General features: G+C 44.7%; 2 protein-coding genes across 4 annotated transcripts; one reads left to right on the plus strand and one right to left on the minus strand.

Annotated features, from left to right (window-relative positions):
* Nucleotides 1–79: 79 nt before the first annotated feature.
* SART3 (spliceosome associated factor 3, U4/U6 recycling protein) lies at nt 80–16,707 on the plus strand. Of its 3 annotated transcripts, none has more exons than XM_042828766.1 (20): nt 80–253; nt 1,647–1,773; nt 2,050–2,154; nt 2,425–2,609; nt 3,334–3,439; nt 4,177–4,301; nt 4,503–4,658; nt 4,950–5,088; nt 5,446–5,553; nt 5,957–6,034; nt 6,120–6,178; nt 6,916–7,025; nt 7,329–7,441; nt 8,034–8,110; nt 8,512–8,683; nt 9,353–9,801; nt 10,254–10,406; nt 12,016–12,203; nt 12,795–12,982; nt 14,638–16,707. In XM_042828766.1, the coding sequence occupies exons 1-19, from the start codon at nt 80–82 to the stop codon at nt 12,973–12,975; spliced, it is 2,805 nt and encodes a 934-aa protein (XP_042684700.1). In that variant the 3' UTR covers nt 12,976–12,982; nt 14,638–16,707. The 3 variants fall into 3 exon arrangements, with proteins under 3 accessions (XP_042684700.1, XP_042684699.1, XP_042684698.1); XM_042828765.1 differs by lacking the exon at nt 14,638–16,707 and adding an exon at nt 13,301–14,188; XM_042828764.1 differs by lacking the exon at nt 14,638–16,707 and having other exon boundaries at nt 12,795–14,188.
* Nucleotides 13,787–18,704, minus strand: FICD (FIC domain protein adenylyltransferase). Its single transcript, XM_042828767.1, has 3 exons — nt 18,620–18,704; nt 18,046–18,387; nt 13,787–17,210 (listed from the first exon to the last, which is right to left on the minus strand). Exons 1-3 carry the CDS (start codon nt 18,702–18,704, stop codon nt 16,135–16,137), a joined length of 1,503 nt encoding a protein of 500 aa, XP_042684701.1. The 3' UTR covers nt 13,787–16,134.
* Between the last annotated feature and the right edge of the window lie 464 nt (nt 18,705–19,168).

The raw sequence follows: 19,168 nt of genomic DNA on the forward strand, positions 1-19,168 counted from the left end.
GCAGTATTGGGACAGGCGCGCTGTGGCCAACCCCGGCGGCTGGCGGAGCGCGGCCGGCGGCGAGGCGAGCTGCAACAAGATGGCGGCGGCGGGAGCCGAGGCGGCGGCGGCGGCGGAGGAGGAGAAGCGCATGGCAGAGGGCGACCCCGAGTCGGGGGGCGATTCGGAGGACGAGGGCGACTCGGATTCGTCGGGCGACGGCGAGGATGAGGAGAAGGAGAACGAGGCGGAGATCCAACGACTGGAGGAGCAGGTGGGGCCCGGCCGTGTCCCGCTTTGGTCGTGAAGCCCTGGAAACGCCTCCGGAGGTGATGCGGTCACCTTTGGGCGCCGGCAGTGCGAGCTGTCCCTTTTAATTTGATTTTATTTCTCGCTCGAGGGCGAGAGAGGCTCAGTGAGCAGCTCTTACATGTTGAAAATAAACTGCGATGGTGGCTTCTTTCTTGATTTTTGAAGGAATTACAACGCGTTTGCTGAGGAGGGCTCTGTGGGTGTTGCTCAGCGCTGTCTGCACCCGGGGCTCTTGGGGCTGTGAGTTCAGCTTTGTGCGGAACTTTAAAGCTCAGCTTTTATAAAAGGGATCTCATAGGGAGGGCTGCAGCGGTGGTCGGGGCCTGCAGCTTCTCTCCAATGAGCCCTGGGGCTGCCCTTCCTGCGGAAGGGAAGGCTGAGGGAGCAGTACTTGTCAGAGTGGGAGTCGGGAGGATGGGGCCGGGCTCTTCTCAGCCATGCCTAGCGACAGGACGAGGGGCAGTGGGCGCAAACTGGAACCCAGGAAGTTCCATCTGAGCATGAGAAAGAACTTCTTCACTGTGAAGTTGACAGAGCCCTGACATGATCTGCCCAGGGAGGTGGTGCAGTCTCTTTCCCTAAAGATGCTCAAAATCCACCAGGATGCTTTCTTATGTGACCTGCTATGGAGTGGTTGGATTGAGGGATCCTTAGAGGTCTTTTCTGACCCCTACAATTTTGTGATTCTGTGTAACTGAGCACTGAGGTGATTGTCCCTCTGTACTTGCTCCTGGTGAGGGCCAAGCACCTCAAGTGCTGTGTTCAGTTCTGGGTCACTTGCTAAAAGAAAGGCATTGAGGCCCTGGAGCGTGTACAAAGAATGGCAGCAGAGCTGTGAAGCAGATCTGGAGTACAAGTTCTCTAGGGAGAGGCTGAAAGAGCTGGGATTGCTTAGTCTGGAGCTAGGGATGCTCAGAGGAGACCTGATGGCTCTCCACAACCCCCTGAAAAGAGGTTGTAGCACAGTGAGGATTGGTTCTTCACCCAAGTAACAGTGATGGGACAAGAGGTGAGGCCTTAAGTTGTGCCAGGGGAGGTTCTGGTTGAGTATTAGGAAAGATTGCTTCTCTGAAAGAGCAGTCAGGCATTGAGACAGGCTGCCCAGGGAGGTGTGGGATCACCATCCCTGGAGAGGTTCAAGAACATGGAGATGTGACACTTGGAGATATGGTTAGTGGGTGTGGTGGGGGGGAGCTGGGATGGGGTTTGGTGATTATACTGATCTTTTCCAGCCTTATTGATGCTATGAACTGGTGAGGGGATTTGCATGCCACAAAACAAAGTGTGAAGTTCTGCTCTGCTAAATATTCTCTGACTTCTGCGTGCCTTCAAAACAGTTTGTTTATTTTTTAAAGCTTTCCATCAATGCTTTTGACTACAACTGCCACTTGGATCTGATAAAGCTGCTTCGCCAGGAGGGAGAGCTGGTGAAGCTCAGAAGAGCTCGGCAGAAGATGAGTGAACTCTTCCCACTTACTGAAGGTACAGAGCTGCTTCTCCTTGCAGCTGATACTGAATAAGCATCATCAGTGTGATGATGGAGATCACCAGAGATCAGTACCAACATTTTCATTTAAATTAATTGTGCGTAGATGCGGGGACTTAAAATTGCTCTTCCCATTGTGTTTGTTCCCATTTTTAAGACTGTCATTAAAAACTAACCGAAAATGTAAAAAGAACATTGAAAATGAGGGCTTTTTTGGTTTGTTTGTGGTTTTTTTTCCAAGCATTGGTGATTTGTAAACTTCTTGGTTTCAGAAATTTGGCTGGATTGGTTGAAGGATGAGATAAAAATGGCTTCTGAAATCTCAGAGCGAGAGAAAGTTTATGAGCTGTTTGAGAGAGCTGTGAAAGACTACATCTGTAAGTTTTTAATACATGTTAATATGTGCTATAAAATTTGCTGCCTTCAGGTTATGATTTTCTTTTTTGAGGAAAGCTTTTTCATTATGTTGTAATGCAGAAATGGGATCAAATGGAGTGGTTTTTTTTCCTGAAGCATGGGAGTTGAAAACCATTTAAAGGTCTACTACACTGAATAGCAAAGAAAACAGTTATGTCTTTGATAAGTATTTGAGATGCCTTTTTATTTTCGAGGACGTTAGCTCACCTGTTTCTCATAACTTTGTTTAGGTCCTGAAATTTGGCTGGAATATGCCCAGTATTCAATCGGTGGCATTGGTCAGGAAGGGGGAATTGAGAAAGTTCGCTCAATATTTGAGAGAGCATTGACAGCAGTGGGGCTGCACGTGACAAAAGGAACAGCTCTGTGGGAAGCTTACCGTGAGTTTGAGAATGCCATCCTGGAGACAGCACAGGTAAGGCTGGTCTGGTGGGCTGCTGTCAGTAAGAAGTTGTGGTGGAGCTTCTGAAGTCTTGCGCTGCTCCGTCATCAGCCTCCTGGGAGAAAAGAGGCTGTGGTGTCACTCACTTGTTTCTTTTCGGCTGTATCTTCATTATTAAGCATTATTATTCTTTCCAGTGAATGCTTTTGCCCATAATCAATCATGTTTGTGTTTCTAGGCTGCCTTGCACCTCAGTGTTGAATTTATTCACTGTTTCACTCTTTTCGAAACGCCAGACTTTGGTAGATGACCAGAATGTGAATATTTCTGTTTCCTTGTAGCTTGCTACATAAGATGTGGAAGTTGATCAGTAATGAAATGTCCAAGCAGAAGAGTAATGGCAGAATACTCTTCTGCTTGTAAAAAGAATCTGGAGTCTTAAATCATCTCTGCAAGCACCAGGGATTTATTGAAAACCTATCTGTAGGTTTGTGAACTGGCATGATCTGTTGTTCTCCAGGTTATCATTTCCCACTGTGTCTGCCTTCACTGGGGGATGCTTTGTACTTTCATCAGCTTCTGTCTCTAGCAGTTTCCAAGTTTTACCTTTCGCAGCAGCAAGTTGGCCTTGTGTGTCCTTCAAGGATCGTGTAGTAGTCATTTGGAGCCCAGATCCCCAACCCATAAGCAATCCCCCTTCATGTCCATCAGCTCAGGCTTGAGGGAGCTGATTCGGTTTCAATCCTTTTGTTTGCAGCCAGCTCCTGGCAGCGTTCCGTCGCCTGAGCAGCAGCAGATGCTCTGCAGCCAGCTTGAGAGGATCCACACGCTGTTCAGGCGCCAGCTGGGGATCCCACTGTTAGGTGAGAGCCTGTGTGCTTGGGGAGCTGGCATGGAGAAACTGTATTATGGCAAAGTAGGCATTGATTGTGATTATTCTTTTAGTAGAGCCACACAGATTGCAGCTGGGGTATTTGGGTGTTCATGAATCAGTTGCGTTTGCCTGTCTTTGGGGCCCCCTGAATGATGCATGTTTCCTGTTTGTTCGTTTATGTGTTTCCATGGTGTGTGGTTTGAGGTCATTCAGGCTGTTTAAAGTACAATTAGCACAAAGCATGACCCTTAGGAGCTAGGAATTCAGCTGAGAAGCTCACTGTGTAAGAACATTGGCTGACAGGTAAATGATACATGCTGACAGCTGATTGATAGTCCTCCTGTATCAGTTTCATACTTTAAACTCTTCAAGTCCCTTTCTTGCTGCTTTGTCTGCATACAGGAGAAAGGTGGTGTAGGTCTTAAACTTCTTTATTTGCCCATTGAAAGAATCTAGGTTTGTTTCTTCTGTAAAGCCCTGGGAAAATCTTGCAACTTTGGTTTTGTAAAGTAAAAGCTAATGATTTTGAGCAACTTGTTCTAAGTTTTTGTTCACATTACACCTATAAGCTGAAAGTGTCTGAACCCTTTAATTGTGGTAATCTGACAGTTAAGGTATAAAACTATAAACAGAAACACGAACACATTAGAATCGAGCAGAGGTTGAATTATGATTATTTAGTCTGTTGAGTGAATTAGTGATGGGATTTTGTGTCTGTTTTAACAGATATGGAGGCTTCATATGCTGAGTATGAGGAGTGGTCCGAAGATCCGGTACCAGAAACAACAATAAAGAGCTACAAAAAAGCTCTACAGCAGTTGGAGAAGTGTAAACCATATGAAGAGGCACTGGTAACGTTGTTGCTTACACCTTCCTTTAAAATTAAGAATTAAATTAAAAGCTGGAGTGTAATTCCCAGCACTAAAACTGGTGGAGCTGTTGATATTTAGAGGCCGAGTTCAGGTTTGAAATATTGTGCAGGACCTACTGAGTCAGTTGAGCTGTTTGAATCATGCTTTGTTTAGAAGGTTTTTATTTTTCATGTCCTATAGCTGGGTGCTGAGACACCGAAGCTGGCAGAATACCAAGCTTACATTGATTTTGAAATGAAAGCTGGTGATCCAGCTCGCATTCAGTTGATCTACGAGAGAGCTTTGGCTGAGAACTGCCTTGTACCTGACCTGTGGGCACGCTACAATCAGTATTTGGTAAGGAAGGAAAAAAAAATCTTGAGGTTTTATTTTCCTTGTGGGTTTTTGTTTATGTCTTCCCCAGCCTTAACATGGCACAGAGTTATTGTTTGTTCTGCTCCTCCTTTCTGTTTTGAGGGCATTCACTGAGTTCTTATGTGTATATAGAATCTAAAATACCAATCCTGTCTTTAAACTTTCAAATATAAAATATGTATTTTTAAGGTTTTAGTTTTTTAAGCTGATATTTATCTTGGGTGGGCTTTTTAGCTCATAGGAGCTTAAAACTTTGGTGTGTGATTATCTCAGGACCGGCAGCTGAAAGTGAAAGAGTTGGTTTTGTCTGCCCATGACCGTGCTGTCAGGAACTGTCCTTGGACCGTTGGGCTCTGGATTCAGTATCTTTTGGCAATGGAGAGGCATGGAGTTGATCACTGCATTATTTCTGGTAAGGAAAGATGATCTCAACCGAATTTCTTTACAGTGCAGAACTGCTTGCTGTGCTCCAAATGATGTGTGACCTGTAGAATTCATTGCAACCCTTCTGTAGCAGTCTTAAAAATGATGAAGTTTACAGTAGTGTGCTTCTGAGGCACAGCTGTGTTGGTTGAGCAGCTTCACTTCTGAGCAAGTGCTTCATTTCAAGCTTTGCTTGAACACTGCTGAATTAAACTGGCTTTACATTGAATTTCTTAACTAATTCACTGTGTGCAGGACTTCTTGTATTTTCTTTGTCCTATACTTTGAAATACAATGGAAAAGGAAATACATGTTTATGTGGGTTTTTTCCCTCCATTTCTTTCAGACATGTTTGAAAAGGCTCTGAACGCAGGCTTTATTCAGGCAACAGATTATGTAGAAATCTGGCAGGCATATCTTGACTACCTGAGAAGAAGGGTGGATTTCACACAAGGTATGTACAATATGTTTGAATATACATTTGTTTACTGCCACTATTTTGGATGCACAGAACTGCTATTAAAAACAAGCATACAGAAAAACACAAGCTTTGTATCTCTCACAAAAACTTCTTTCTCCCCCCAGTTATTGTCTATAAGATCAACTATTTTAGAGCAGTTCCTTGCTGAAAGAATAGATCGTGCTGTCACAAAAAGGCCCTGATTTATATTTTAGCTACTTGATGGGCTTTGTTGCTTGTGTTAAATTTTGTTGCTGTTTGAGTTTTACTGAAGTAGTGAGTTGGACCTGTTTTGTTTCCTGCCAAAATAAAGTCATACATGGGTGTTGGTGAAGAGGCTTTAGGGGATGAGAAATGAAAATGGTAACAGTAAGGCATTTCTTTCTCTTCTCTACAGACTCCAGTAAAGAACTTGAAGAGCTGCGATCGGCGTTTGCCCGTGCTGTGGAGTATTTGAAACAAGAAGTAGAAGAGCGTAAGTTCAGTCATGCAATGTTTCACCTGCTTTGTTCAGAATAATTTTCCCAAAAGCCATTCACAAACAGTGTTTTTCTTCCCAGGCTTCAGTGAAAGTGGAGATCCATCCTGTACTATCATGCAGAACTGGGCAAGGGTTGAGGTGATGCTTTTATCTTTTCTATTTTAATTGCTAGACCAGAGGGAATTTCTCTTTAAGCATTCCAGCTATTGCAGGCAATCTTCTTGTACTTTTCATTTTGTCTCTGTAACTTCAGTGAGTAAATCTTTCTTTTACCATTCCTGCACATAATGTAGCATCTGGTTTGAGGCAGGATGTCCTGGAGAGGACAGCAGTCTGTTAGAGAAAATCACCAGGGCTTTTAGAATGTCTCTGCTGCTGTGGCTGTGCTGCAGTACAGACATGCAAGTACCTTGATCAGCAGACTAGCCATGGTGCTTTGGAGCTGAATACTTCACTCTGGGAAATTGCCTTGAATTCTCCTTAATTTAGTGCTGCCTACACAAGCTAGTTTCAAACTAGTACTGGTATCAGTGTGCTGTATTAGGAACAAGAATGAATAAAGACAGAAGGAAAAGTTCAGAAACAGTGATCAAAATGAAGTTATATGTGAGATCCAGAAACTGAGACTGATACAGCAGGTGGGCACAGGGGGTGTTACTCAGTGACAGAATGATCTCAGGTGTTTAATTCTGTTTGCTGGGTTTGTGTGCTTAGTTAGGTGGGTTGACTTTTTATGTTTATGGGTTTTTGGGGTTTCTTGGGGTTCTTTGTTCTTTGGTTGGTTTGGTGAGGAGATGATGGGGATGGCAGGGAGGGATGTGGTGCTTAACAAATAGTCCTGAACTGTACTGAACATGTTGAGTTCTGATTTTCAGGCCCGCTTATGTAATAACATGCAGAAGGCCAGAGAGCTCTGGGACAACATTATGACTAAAGGGAATGCCAAGTATGCTAACATGTGGCTGGAATATTATAACCTGGAAAGGTGAGAGCTTGGCTGAAGGGAGTTGTGTGTGTTTGTGTGTGTATAACCTTTTCTTAATTTGCTCGTCTGTTTGAGAGAAGTCTGGTTTGCTCAGCAAAGGTGTTCTTCATAAGGGTTTATGGTGTGCTTTTGAGGTTATCAGAGAAGGTCTATGAAGTATAGTTTAGAAACATTGCAACAAAGCGTAGCGTGAGCTAGCTGGTGATGGAGGGGGAGGATTTGCATAGAATGTAGTTAACAGTCCTGCTTTGCAGTCACCATGTTGAGGATTGGCTCCTTACTGCTGTGTTTTCTACACTGTAGAGCTCATGGTGACACCCAGCACTGCAGGAAGGCCTTGCATCGAGCAGTGCAGTGCACAAGTGACTATCCAGAGCATGTCTGCGAGGTGCTGCTCACACTGGAAAGGATAGAAGGTAACAAACTGCACATCATTTCATTTTACAGTGTAGTCAGTGGACAGACAGACAGACAGAAAACTTCTTTCCCTTCTCTGGACCGATTGAGAGCCAGCTGAAATTGGTTGGATTTTTCCATGCATTTCTGAAGTGTTATATGACAAATGGGGGGTTTCTGCTCTGATTAGGTGTTGTTTTCTTTGTAGGCTGTTCATTTATATTTATTATATTTAGAATTGTCATGAATATGTATGGATCCAAGTTGAAGGAGGGAAGATTTAGGTTGGATGTTAGGGGGAAGTTCTATACAAGGAGAGTGGTTAGGCCCTGGAACGGGCTGCCCAGGGAGGTTGTGGATGCCCCGTCCTTGGATGTGTTTAAGGCCAGGTTGGACAGGGTCCTGGGCAACCTGATCTGAATGTGTGTGTTTGGTGGCCCTGCTAGGCAGGGGGGTTGGAACTACATGATCCTTGAGGTCCCTTCCAACCCGGGTGATTCTGTGATTCTGTGAATAATGACAGAACTCGGTGATTCTTATTTTTCTAGAATTGTGTTTGCAATTTATTGTAAGGCTGAATACAAGGCTTTTTTTTTTTTTTAAATCTTTTAGGAACATTGGAAGACTGGGATGCAGCTGTTCAGAAAACAGAAAACAGATTAGCTCGTGTTAATGAACAGAGAGCAAAGGTCAGAGCTTTGTGAACTGTATAAGCAGTTTATTGGAAATATCTGCTGATGAGCCATGAATGTCAGATTTCTAACGTTGGTTCATGTAGATAAGCCCAAATTGTCTTAAAGCTTCAGAAGTATTGACTTTCATTTTAAAGAGTGATTAATTTATTGTTGATGCTGTTTTTTTTATTTCACCTTTTGGCACTCGGATGAATACACAAATAACATGAGCACACCAGGAAAGCTATAAGAGCAGACAGTTGAGATGTGCTTTCAGTGATGATCCTATTAGTTTGTGTAATGAAGCTTCAGAGAAAACCTTCCCAGTTGAGTGGAGAAAAAAAACAAAGAAAAAAACAGCATATGAGAATGTTCTGCAGTCTGCAGTCACCTAAAAAAATCTTGCATGTTTTTAGGCTGCTGAGAAAGAAGCTGCTCTGGCAAGGCAGGAGGAGGAGAAAGCTGAGCAACGAAAACAATCTCGAGCAGAAAAGAAAGCTTCCAAAAAGGCGAAGAAAAATAGGATTGGAGAAAAGCGCAAAGCAGATGATGATGATGAGGGTGAATGGGGACAAGAAGAGGAAGAAGGTAAAAAAGAAAATAAAGAAAAAAGAGTTTCAATCTTTTGGTCACAGGTGTCTGCCTGCAGTTAAAGGCAGATGGGGAGGTGCCATCACTGCCCTTAGAGGTGCTGTGTTTTCAGGTGCTCTTTTTCCAAGGAAATCTTCATTACGTTATGAAGTGAAAGCAAGGCTAAATGTTTTTTTGGCCAGAAGTGAATGTTTAAAAAAAAACTATTATGGATTTTAAAAGATCTTTATTACTTCAGATGAATAATGTGTTGTTTTTTATTTTTTTTAATGATTCAACTCATCAAATGATGCAGAGTCATCAGGCTAAATTGGGTTGCTCGGTTGTGTAGCAGTCTTTTGGAAGGTGATAAGAAGATTTTAAGATATTTAATTTTTTTAATAAAGAACCTCCTAGAACATGAGTCAGTAGTTGTAGCTGATGGGAAAATAAAGTATCATTGGTGCTTCCATTTAAGTCCTTGCTGTCTTGGGCAAGTAATCAACTATCAATAAGAACCAGAGGGAAGTTTCTGTTTTGTCTGTGGGATCTGTCATTGTGTTCTTGATTTCATTCATATTTGCTATTTGCAGATTCCACGTTGGTGATGGAGGACAAACTAATTTGAGTGGGAAGTGAAATGGTGTTAACTTCTCTGTTAAGTCTTTCAATTCCATTCATCTGCAGAGCAACCCAGCAAGAGACATAAGGGAGATGGTGATGGTTTGCTTCTTGAAGAAGACATGGAGCTGGAAACTGGGCTGTTTGGAAGAAGTGGACCTGAGAAACCAGATCACTCCACAAACCAGAAGGAAAAGCCATCCACCAGCCGAAAAGACGTCCCAAAAGTTCTGCATGACAGCAGCAAAGACAACATCACCGTCTTCGTCAGCAACCTTTCCTACAACATGACAGATCCTGAAGTAAAACTGAAAGAGCTCTTTGAGAGCTGTGGGGAGGTTGCTCAAATCCGTCCAGTTTTCAGCAACAAGGGGACTTTCCGGGGCTACTGCTATGTGGAGTTCAAGGACGAGAAGTCTGCTCTGCAGGCTCTTGGGCTGGATCGTAAAGTCGTGGAGGGAAGACCCATGTTTGTTTCTCCTTGTGTTGACAAGAACAAGAATCCAGACTTTAAGGTAAGCTTTCATTCTTTCCATAGTATGTTGAATATGTTGGAATAAGGAATAAATTGAATAGTGGGAGTGCATTGGAAAGCTAGCAGAATGTTCTGCTTTCAGACTGCCTGCATCTGGTGAATTCGTCTTGTATTAATTGGGAATGGTAATGTCTCAGCATTTTCTAGGAGTTCTTCTATACTGTGTGATGTTGCCATAAACTAGAATTAATGTTAACAGATTCCTGTGGATCTTTGAATAATCTGAGCACCTTAATGGTGTGATGTACCATGTACCAGCTTCCTAAGTGAGCACCACTGTCAATCTGTCTAGGTGCTGCTCGTGTCTTTAGTGGGTTGTTGTTATTTTTAATCACAGAAATATAACCTCAAATGCCTGAGTATTTTATAATAGGTTGAAATTCCCTTTGTTTCTAACTGATTTGAGCACTAACAGCCTTTTAATTTCTTCAGGTGTTCAGGTATAGTACTACACTGGAGAAACACAAGCTCTTTATATCTGGTCTGCCATTTTCCTGCACTAAGGAGGAGCTGGAAGATATATGTAAAGCCCATGGGAATGTGAAAGACATTAGGCTGGTCACCAACCGAGCTGGAAAACCCAAGGTAGGCATCATTAATGCACTCTTAATTTCAATGAAATCCTTCAAAAAGAAACTTTTCATAAGATCTGGGTACAAAAAGTAGGTCTTACAGCTTAATGCTAATGCCTTGAATAATTATTGTGGTCAACCTTTATACAACATGTGGTTTTATGCCAACAGATAAGAAAAGGAGGACAATGAGATTTTTTTTCTGAAATGCTTATTCGGTTGCTTAAGAAAAGTGTGTGATGTAAATGGGGAGGGGGGAAGATTATCTACAGCATTTTCAGTTTAATAAGAAAGAGGCATTAGTGAACCTGCAAAGAACCTTTGTTTCTGAAGTCACTGACTGGATAGAGTTCACTTGTTGTAACTGATTCCCTTCCTCCTCTATCTTCAGTTTCTTGATGCTATTGTTCAGAGCACCTGCTGCAATGATGGATTTGCCAGTGAGAAATGAGACACCTTTCTGACAGGTGTTATTTCCATGCTGGAATAAATGGGTGTTTGTTAACTAAGAACTAAACCAGTGGCTGTTCTGCCAAAATTCCACCTGAAAGCTCTGCCCTGTCTGGATGTCGGGCGCTTCCAACAGGTGCCATCCTGGTGGTGATGTGTATGCATTTTAAATTGGATTTTTAACTTCTTTTTAACTTAATATTTGAAGGACAGTTGCTGTTGGTGTGTATCTTCTAAAGAGTTCTCTTTTGGTGTCCCAAGCCCTGTGTAGTCCATGTTCTCTGCTGTGAGAGCTGTGATTTTATTTAAACCGCAAACAAATACTCTAGAACTGAATGCTGTATGAATCCTGGTGTATTTCCAGCCCTGTGAAGCTGGCTAATCCAAAAACACAGCATAAGGGTTTGAGTGGAACTTCAGAACAGCAATAAGAGAACTGGGAGGTGATGCCTCCCAGCTATAGTGCACTCCCTGGTAGCAGCCTGGCACAGCAGATGCCAAGTGGGGCCTTTTCCTTTGCTCTGCTGGAAACAAGACACCATTACTCAAGGTGTACCAGCAGCAGGTGGTTAGCAGCTGTTACCTTGTGAAAGCGACACAGATTCATTTCCTGCAAAGAAGGCTTTTGTCATCAGTCTCTGTTTTGGAGGCAGCGATTCCAGTCACTTAAAAGCAGTGCCTTTGTGTTGGTATTGCTGCTTGGGGTGGGTTGTACTCCCCATGAAACTAAGGTGGGCCTATGTTAGTGGTCTTCCTTCCATAGATGCAAACTGTAGTGTAATGGAAAATCACAGAAGAGTTCTCATGGATCTTTCTGTTCTAGCTGCATGGATTCATGTGGTGTTTTCACCCCCTGTGAATGGAAACCTATCTGATATCAGATCTATCCTGGATATATGTATGGTGTATATTTAGAAGTAAAGCCTTGTTGCTGAGGCAATACTTTGTACGTTTTATTGGGATCTTGTTTTTAAATACCTTTTCCACAAATTATATGTGAAGAAAGAATGCAGGTTATAGATTTGCATAGGTAAGAACTTCTCTTTAGTTAATCTTAAAGAATACTGGGATTTGTGGCCGTGTTTAGTTCCACTTTCTGTATGGTGTTTTCCAGCAGTCACACAGAGGAAGAAGCACTAAAACTAACATGGGTTACCTTTTTCCTTATTTAGGGCCTGGCCTATGTGGAATTTGAAAACGAAGCCCAGGCCTCGCAAGCCGTGCTGAAAATGGATGGTCTGACAATTAAGGAACACGTCATCAAGGTGGCAATCAGTAACCCACCTCTCCGAAAGCTGCCAGACAAGGCTGAGGCAGGCAGAGCCTCCCAGTTTGCAGTGCCACGGCAGATTTATGGAGCGTGAGTGCTGGCAAGGGAGACAGCTTGGGGGTGCTTGAAAGCAAACGTTGGGTTGCTTTGTAGGCAAAAATGTAGGAGTTCCCTCTGGAATGTGAGGGAACAAGGTACTAAATAATAATGATGATTAATTGATGGAGAAGTAGACTTTTCTTCTTTACATCAGCAATAGAAATAGGTCTGTAGTGACCAAGAGTTTGGACGTCCTGTGGTCTGGTGTTCGTACCTGAGCCCTTTGAACTTCCACAGCCTCTTGTTTCAAAGAGTTCCAAAGTCTGTTCACAATGAGTTCTGAGGCTGCTCTTTCTTCCTCCCAAGTGCTCTTGCTGCTTGCAATTACTTTTACCCTGTAGATAAACCATGGAGCTTCAGCTTCTGGAAACTGCTGGGCATTTTTTTCTGTCAGTGTTTAGGAATGCTGTTTCAAAGGGCATCCACTGTAAGCTTTGCACTGCTTACTACTGAAACAAATGGCAAGAATAATACTTAAGGAGTGTTCTCTGGATCAAACAAAGCCCTTTCTGTTTCTCTAGGCTAAAACAGTACGTTCACAGAGCATGAGGATGTTTTTAAGTGCAGTTTTTTGCTTTCCAGGCGAGGGAAGGGAAGGACACAGCTTTCCATGATGCCTCGAGCATTGCAACGCCAGAGTAATCCTGTGGCTAAGGCTGAGAATGGGATGGTCCAGAATTCACCAGCAACTTCGTCTGAAAGCACTGAGGAGCCTAAAAAGATGTCCAACGCTGATTTTGCCAAGATGCTGCTGAACAAGTGAGCAAATGGTCAGCAATCAGCTGAGCTGGTAAAATGTGAAATGCCTTTATGGAAGCCATGTTGTGTCCTTATGCTAGCAAGGAGAGAACGCCAGTCACAATCACATGTAAATACTGTTCTGGACTACTGCATTCATTAAGATCAGTGTAGGATGGAACAAATCCACTTTCCTCTGTTTTTTAAGAGCAAAGAGTTATACTACGTTCTGGTAAAATGGCGTTATGTGATTCCTCATATTGAGGGTAATGAGGGGGAAACATTTCCTGTACAGGTTGGATGCCACACCGTTTTCTGAATACTTTACAGATATTTCTCTTTCATTAAAGAATGAGATGCCATGTGAAGGCCTGGCCACAACCTGGCTGAGATCCACTGGTCAGAAGCTCAGATTGTGATTGCAGTCATTCTCTCTGACGACAGACCCGTTTTACACCGAAACATGTTCACACCTTGATCTCCTTCCATTAAGAGTTAGATGGCAAATGCTAGTAACTTCACCACAATGGCCTATTTTAGTATTGGGAGAGTTTCTATACATTTCTGTGTATATGTATATACACAATATACATATATGTGTATTCAGTTAATGTTCTGTTCAAGTTGACCCGTTTTTTATATTGTGTATTTGTAAAAGACATTCAGATTATTTTTAAGTGTCATGAGATAATACTTAGACCTGGTATTTTTTCCCCATGAAAGCTGTACATGCTCTTGCTGAGGACCATTTTTTTGTTAGTTTTTTTTTGCTAGCTAGTTCATCTATCTTTTGCAGGTGGTTTCTGTATGGTTTTGTACAAATGTGAAGTGCACGCTGAAGTTTCACAGTTTATTAAACTCAAGTTCTCAAAGGTTTTCTATAAATACCGTTGCTTTTGTTGAAATGTGGGTGTTGGAATTGCACTTATCCTATGGCAGCTAGTTAATACTGATGTACCTCACCTCTCAGGTGCGCTGAGATACAGTGTCACTTGCATACCTTTAAGTAGTTCATTCCATTTAGTATGAGTATCTTGAAACCACTTCAGTAATCACCTCAGACTTGAAAATAACCTGGTACATGGTCTTGGATAGAAATATTACTGCTTATCTAAAAATGCTGCTAACTGGAAGTCAGCACGTGGGGGGGTTTGAATGTGAGGGGGAGAGCAGCACCGAGTTCACTTGTACAACATAAGCACTGCTGCAAATAAACACTATTTTCAGTGCTTACTTTCTGTGCTTGTTTGACTTGGCTTTACTTGGTTTGCTTTGTAGGTTTTTGCTGTGTAAAACAGTTGTGTGGGTAACAGAGCAAGGGCCTGAATCCTCCTGTGGAGCTTGTTTGTAGTACAGTGTGCATTTGCTTCTGTGCTACGAGCTTGGGCTGACCACTCAGTATGAAGCAGCAACATGAGATCTCAATCTGCTTTGTGGCATATAATAACAATCTAATATGGAGCTTTAATGTGGGGGCTGGTATTTCCAGATGCTTACCTCACCCTGATGTCAGGCAGGCACAAAGCAGGAGCGATTAATGGAGTTTCCTTGGATTGCTAACGTTGGACTTGCTGTAAAACTTGCTACTCCAGGAACTGAGCTGTGAGCAGTTCTGATTTTACTGCAGACTTAATATTAAAATACTTTATTAATCTGTTATTAAAATGAACGTCTTTTTTTTTTCCAGAGCTCTAAAGTGCAGAATACTTTTATACTCACATTGCACTACAAAAATAAGCATGCTTTGTAAAAATAGAACACTTGTTCACATTCCCTGTCAGCAATAATACGTGAGGAGAGGCTGGTGCTACAGTATACAGGTAATTCCTGGTCTTGGTTTGTTGTCTGTTTGCTGTATGAAACGTATCCTAATTACCTTGCAGGTAAGAGAGCTAGAGGGGAGAGAAATAGGCCTGGGACAGTACAGGAATTCATTCCTTCCATGTCTTCTGAGCTTGAAGGTGTTGGGATCGATGATACCTGGAATTATGCACTTATACAGCTGGCAGGTGTGGTGTAGGGAGCAACTCCTTTCAATGTTTAACTGCAACTGCTTTTACCTTAAAAACACTTGGACTTGGGCGGCAGCTTCCAGGTGCTGTGCAAACTGAGACTGCAGGAGGGAGAGGCCTTAGGTGGTTCTTTATGCATTTATCACAGGAATAACAGGATTTGGTAGTTAATAAACCTATCATGAAAAGCTCTCTTGTGTAGATGAAGGAAACTTAAGTTTTTGGCAAACTCACTATATGAATTCTTACCAAAACAGCCCAGCAGATAAAGGCAGTCTTGTGGCTATGTGGAATGACCTTTTCTGCCTGCAGCTTACAGAAACAAGCTCTTTTCAAGCCTGAACAGAAACCTGCAGACAGCTGCAGTTTCCCAGGGGACCTGCCTTCTGGGGAGGCAACGTGAAGCAGGGTCTCAGCACAAAATTGTCCTGGTGAAGACATACCAAGAGCACCTTGCTGTTCCGTGAAACAAGTCAGAGAGCATTTCTTGTCTTGTTCCAGTCACATGGGCTGTGATCAGAAACCAAACACTTCCCATTTGTTTCACATACATTACCCTAGGAAAGGCAACTGAAAGTAAATATGCAGAGTGCTACTGAAAGCAGAAACAGAAGGGGAGAAATGTGACTGCCACCCTGCAGCTAGCCTTCTTCTTCATCTTTTCTGGCTGAATGTGTCATTGTGAAGGAGAAAGCCAGCCTAATGCAGCTGGGAGCATGCTGTTACTGCAAAGGCTTTGGGTTCTGAACAAGAACGAAGGGGGTAGTATGAGAGCAACAACTCTTTTAAGGCTTTGTCCCACCTAGCAGCTCCATGACAAGGTAGGACAAGGCTGCTGACTTAGGGTAGGGCTGTGATGGAAGCAGCTTCTGAATGCTTAATTTTATGGAAAAATGAAATGATTTCTACTTCAGTTTGTTCAGCCCCTCTGATGTTTTTCCCTGCCTCTTACTGTAGCACAGGCGAGTTACAGCACACAGTCAACATCAACAATTTAGCTTGGCATAATATATGCAAATAAATTATATTAACTTAACCAAATGTAACAGGCTTTAAATAAATGAAATGCTAAAGAGTGACACCTCCTGTCAAGTCTCTTCCCAGCAGAAATTCTGAGCAGCATGGCTTCCTGTTCACCCATGTATTCCCTGCCTTCTCAACGCCCACAACCTTCAGGTCTTGACAGGGATGGTTTGTTTGCATCCACCACTGCTGCCATCAGCTTCAGGTAAGCCCACAGAGTACTCCGTGGTGGCAATGAGCAACATGTCCAGCGTTGTCTCAGTGCACTTAGCTATAAAGCGTATGAAAGGCCTCACATCGCCCTCGTTGGCCACTTCTAAGACATGATAATACTCTGCCCGTTGCTCCTTGCGGATGGTGATGGGTGGGTAGCCTGCCTGCATCAGGATGAGGTTCATTAGCAAACGTGACGTCCTCCCGTTGCCATCTGTAAAAGGATGGACGTAAACCAATTTGTAGTGGGCCAAGGCAGCAAATTCCACGGGGTGCAAACTCATGGCATCTTCAGAGTTCATCCACTGCACAAACTCCTGCATCTGTTTGCCAACGTCCTGGGGGTGTGGGGGTATGTGATGCCCCACAAACACCTGCGTAGTCCTGAAGCGCCCCGCCTCCACGGGGTCAGCGTAGCCCAGCACTCTCCGGTGTATCTCCAGGATGTCAGTGATGGTAACGGAGCCTATTCGTGAGACCAGAGTGGTATTGACATATTTCAAAGCTGCGTGCATGCCAATCACCTCATTCTGCTCCACTAAACTTTTTCCAGGAACAGCGTATCTGGTCTCGATGATGTGTCGTATTTCTGACAGCGTCAGAGTGTTCCCTTCAATAGCAACCGTGTGGTAGATGTGGTGATAGTAGGACTCCTCCATCACTCGGCGCAGGGCAGAATTGCCTTTGGGGATCGCCATCACTTTTTTAACCTTGCTGTCAATAATGCTAAAATACCTCTGATCAATTTCTTCAACTAAAGGCAACGTCCGGTCCCGATTGATCAAAGCCTTTTCGTTGCAGGGAGAGAGGGTTAGTGCTTTGGAGTACAAATAGTCTGCTTGAAGAATGTCTTTTTCCTCTTCAGAAAAAATGCCAAATTCATTCAGGGCATCCACGTAATCAGGGTCCATTTTGAGGGCGTATACAAAGAGTTTGTGCGCTTTTTCTCGCTTTCCTTGGCGCTTCATTTCAAGGGCTTGGTTCAGAGCTGCTTTGGCTTCTAACTTCACTTCTGAAATGCAACAGTAAGAGCAGTTTGATCACAGGGTTCTACTGCCAGCTTCTGGAGACTTATCACCGTTCTCTGATATGAAATTAAATAAAACTTTTCCGTAAGACCTGCAGCAGAGAACTTGTACTCCTGCCACAAGCCCAAGGGCTTTAGGCCATGCTCACAGGCAGAGAGTTCAGCAGCAGAGCTGCTCCTGATAGGAACCAGGGCCAGGCAGGGCCTGCGAATAGCAAGGCACAGGTGCAGGATTCTGATGCTAGCAAAGCTTGCTTTGGCTACCAGGCTGCTGTGTATGGGAGGACGCAGAGTTGTGAGTACATTCAGTTGGCTGTAATGCCAGTTCCCTTGCTGAGAGCAGCCTCCACAGCTGCTAATAGCACAGGTTTTTCATCTTCCCAGCAATAATAGCTGTAATGTCAATGATACCGTGCAGGAACCATAATGATTCCTCTGAATATTTCCCAATTGAATGTCCTGTCCACTAAAGCCAGTGACCATAGCCTGTTATTGCTGGTGTTCCAATTACCTCATCACATCTCACCACTGCACAAAGCACCTGGATAAGCTGAGATGACACAGCACTACAGAAACACCTGCACAGTACCCAACCATGGAATGCAGCCTGGCTGCTGCCTGGCGATGGCAAGAGTGACCTCTTGGTAATTTCCAGCTCAGAGTGGGGTAGTGAGAGTTCACTACCATTGGAGATACAAGGAGATGCTCAGGCAGGGGATGCGGGTCCCCCAGACACAGGGGGGTTGGAATCACGGCATCAACTCAGGATCTCTCAGATCACACAGTCCAACAGTCGCACAGCGGTGGGGCACGCACTCACCTGGGGAGGCCTTGCCCTTCAGCACCAGCAGCTCCAGCCCCTGCGAGGTGACACTCAGCCCGGTACTTTGCCCCGTGTACCTGGTAACGCCCGTATAGCCGGTGCCCAGCTTACTCCTCAGAAAGGAGAGCCCCCTGAGCACCGCATGGCACTTCTCCTCCACGGCAGGCAGCGGCAGCAGCAGCAGCAGGAGGGAGCCCAGCAGCAGCACGAGCACGGCTGCCCACCTGACTCGGACCCACAGGGCTACCCATTTCAGCTCGGGCTCTGCCGCCATAGATATGAGATTCATCCTGCTTCCAGCGGGGACCCGAGGGACATCTCCTTTCGTACCGCCTCTGCCTGCAAACAGGAACAGCTGAAGCCAGAACCCACAGCGCAGGCACCCTCCCTCCTCCTCATCTCCCCCAGACCTTTGGCCTCCCCTCACGCCCATCTCCCATTAGTCCCAGTCCTCAGCCTCTCCTCAGGCTTCACCCCCACGAAGCCTTAGCCTTAGCCTCTCCCGGCCCCGTTTCCCCGCAGCCCCGGGCCCTACTTTCCCCTCAGGCCCCATTTCCCCTCCCCTGCCCACCTTGGCCGCCTCCCTCAGCCTCCTGTTGCCGGCTCCATCCAGGTTGCCCCGCCTCCTCGCATCCACGCCCTCCGCGCTCTGCCATTGGATGAGCCGCGCGGCTTCTCGCTTCTCATTGGTGCACACGGCCCTTCCTTCTCCAACGCGTTCCGCCCACTTCCTGTGTACCGCTTCCGGTGGCGTCTTCCGGGTAGTGCCACGCCTACAGGACGGGAGAGGCTCGTGGAGGGTGACGATTGGATCGAGATCATGTCAATCTTAAGAGATCTGCCCAATGAAAAGCGGGCATTGGACAGGGGTGCGGGACACCTGCTATTTAAGAACTGCGTGGCCCGCTCTAGTGTTGCTAAGCAACGGCTGCAGACTGGCTGGGTTCACCGCCTTCTTCAGGCCTTGGTCTGCGGCAGTACTTGCTTTCCTCGGGCTCTGGGTGCCCTCCGAAGCTCCTCGTGCTTTGGGGAGGATGCCGGGGCTGTGGGGCTGGGCAATGCCGGCTGCCTGCCTGCTGCAGCCTACCCTGGGGCAGGGCAGTGTGGGAGGAAAAGCAGC

The sequence above is a fragment of the Centrocercus urophasianus genome, unplaced genomic scaffold, assembly GCF_019232065.1.
Source record: "Centrocercus urophasianus isolate 14NV4802_14NV808 unplaced genomic scaffold, USGS_Curo_1.0 seq_30, whole genome shotgun sequence".
NCBI classification, from domain to species: Eukaryota; Metazoa; Chordata; class Aves; order Galliformes; family Phasianidae; genus Centrocercus; species Centrocercus urophasianus.

Bases quoted from the DNA above. Each gene is read 5' to 3' on its own strand.
- FICD (XM_042828767.1), bottom strand. From the start codon at position 18,704: ATGGCAGAGCGCGGAGGGCGTGGATGCGAGGAGGCGGGGCAACCTGGA. The intron at 18,388-18,619 runs GTGGGCAGGGGA...TCCTGTTTGCAG, and splicing joins GGCTGAGGGAGGCGGCCAAG to GCAGAGGCGGTACGAAAGGA. The intron at 17,211-18,045 runs GTGAGTGCGTGC...GTTGCATTTCAG, and splicing joins GAAGGGCAAGGCCTCCCCAG to AAGTGAAGTTAGAAGCCAAA.
- SART3 (XM_042828766.1), top strand. From the start codon at position 80: ATGGCGGCGGCGGGAGCCGAGGCGGCGGCGGCGGCGGAGGAGGAGAAG. The intron at 3,440-4,176 runs GTGAGAGCCTGT...CTGTTTTAACAG, and splicing joins GCTGGGGATCCCACTGTTAG to ATATGGAGGCTTCATATGCT. The intron at 5,089-5,445 runs GTAAGGAAAGAT...CATTTCTTTCAG, and splicing joins TGATCACTGCATTATTTCTG to ACATGTTTGAAAAGGCTCTG.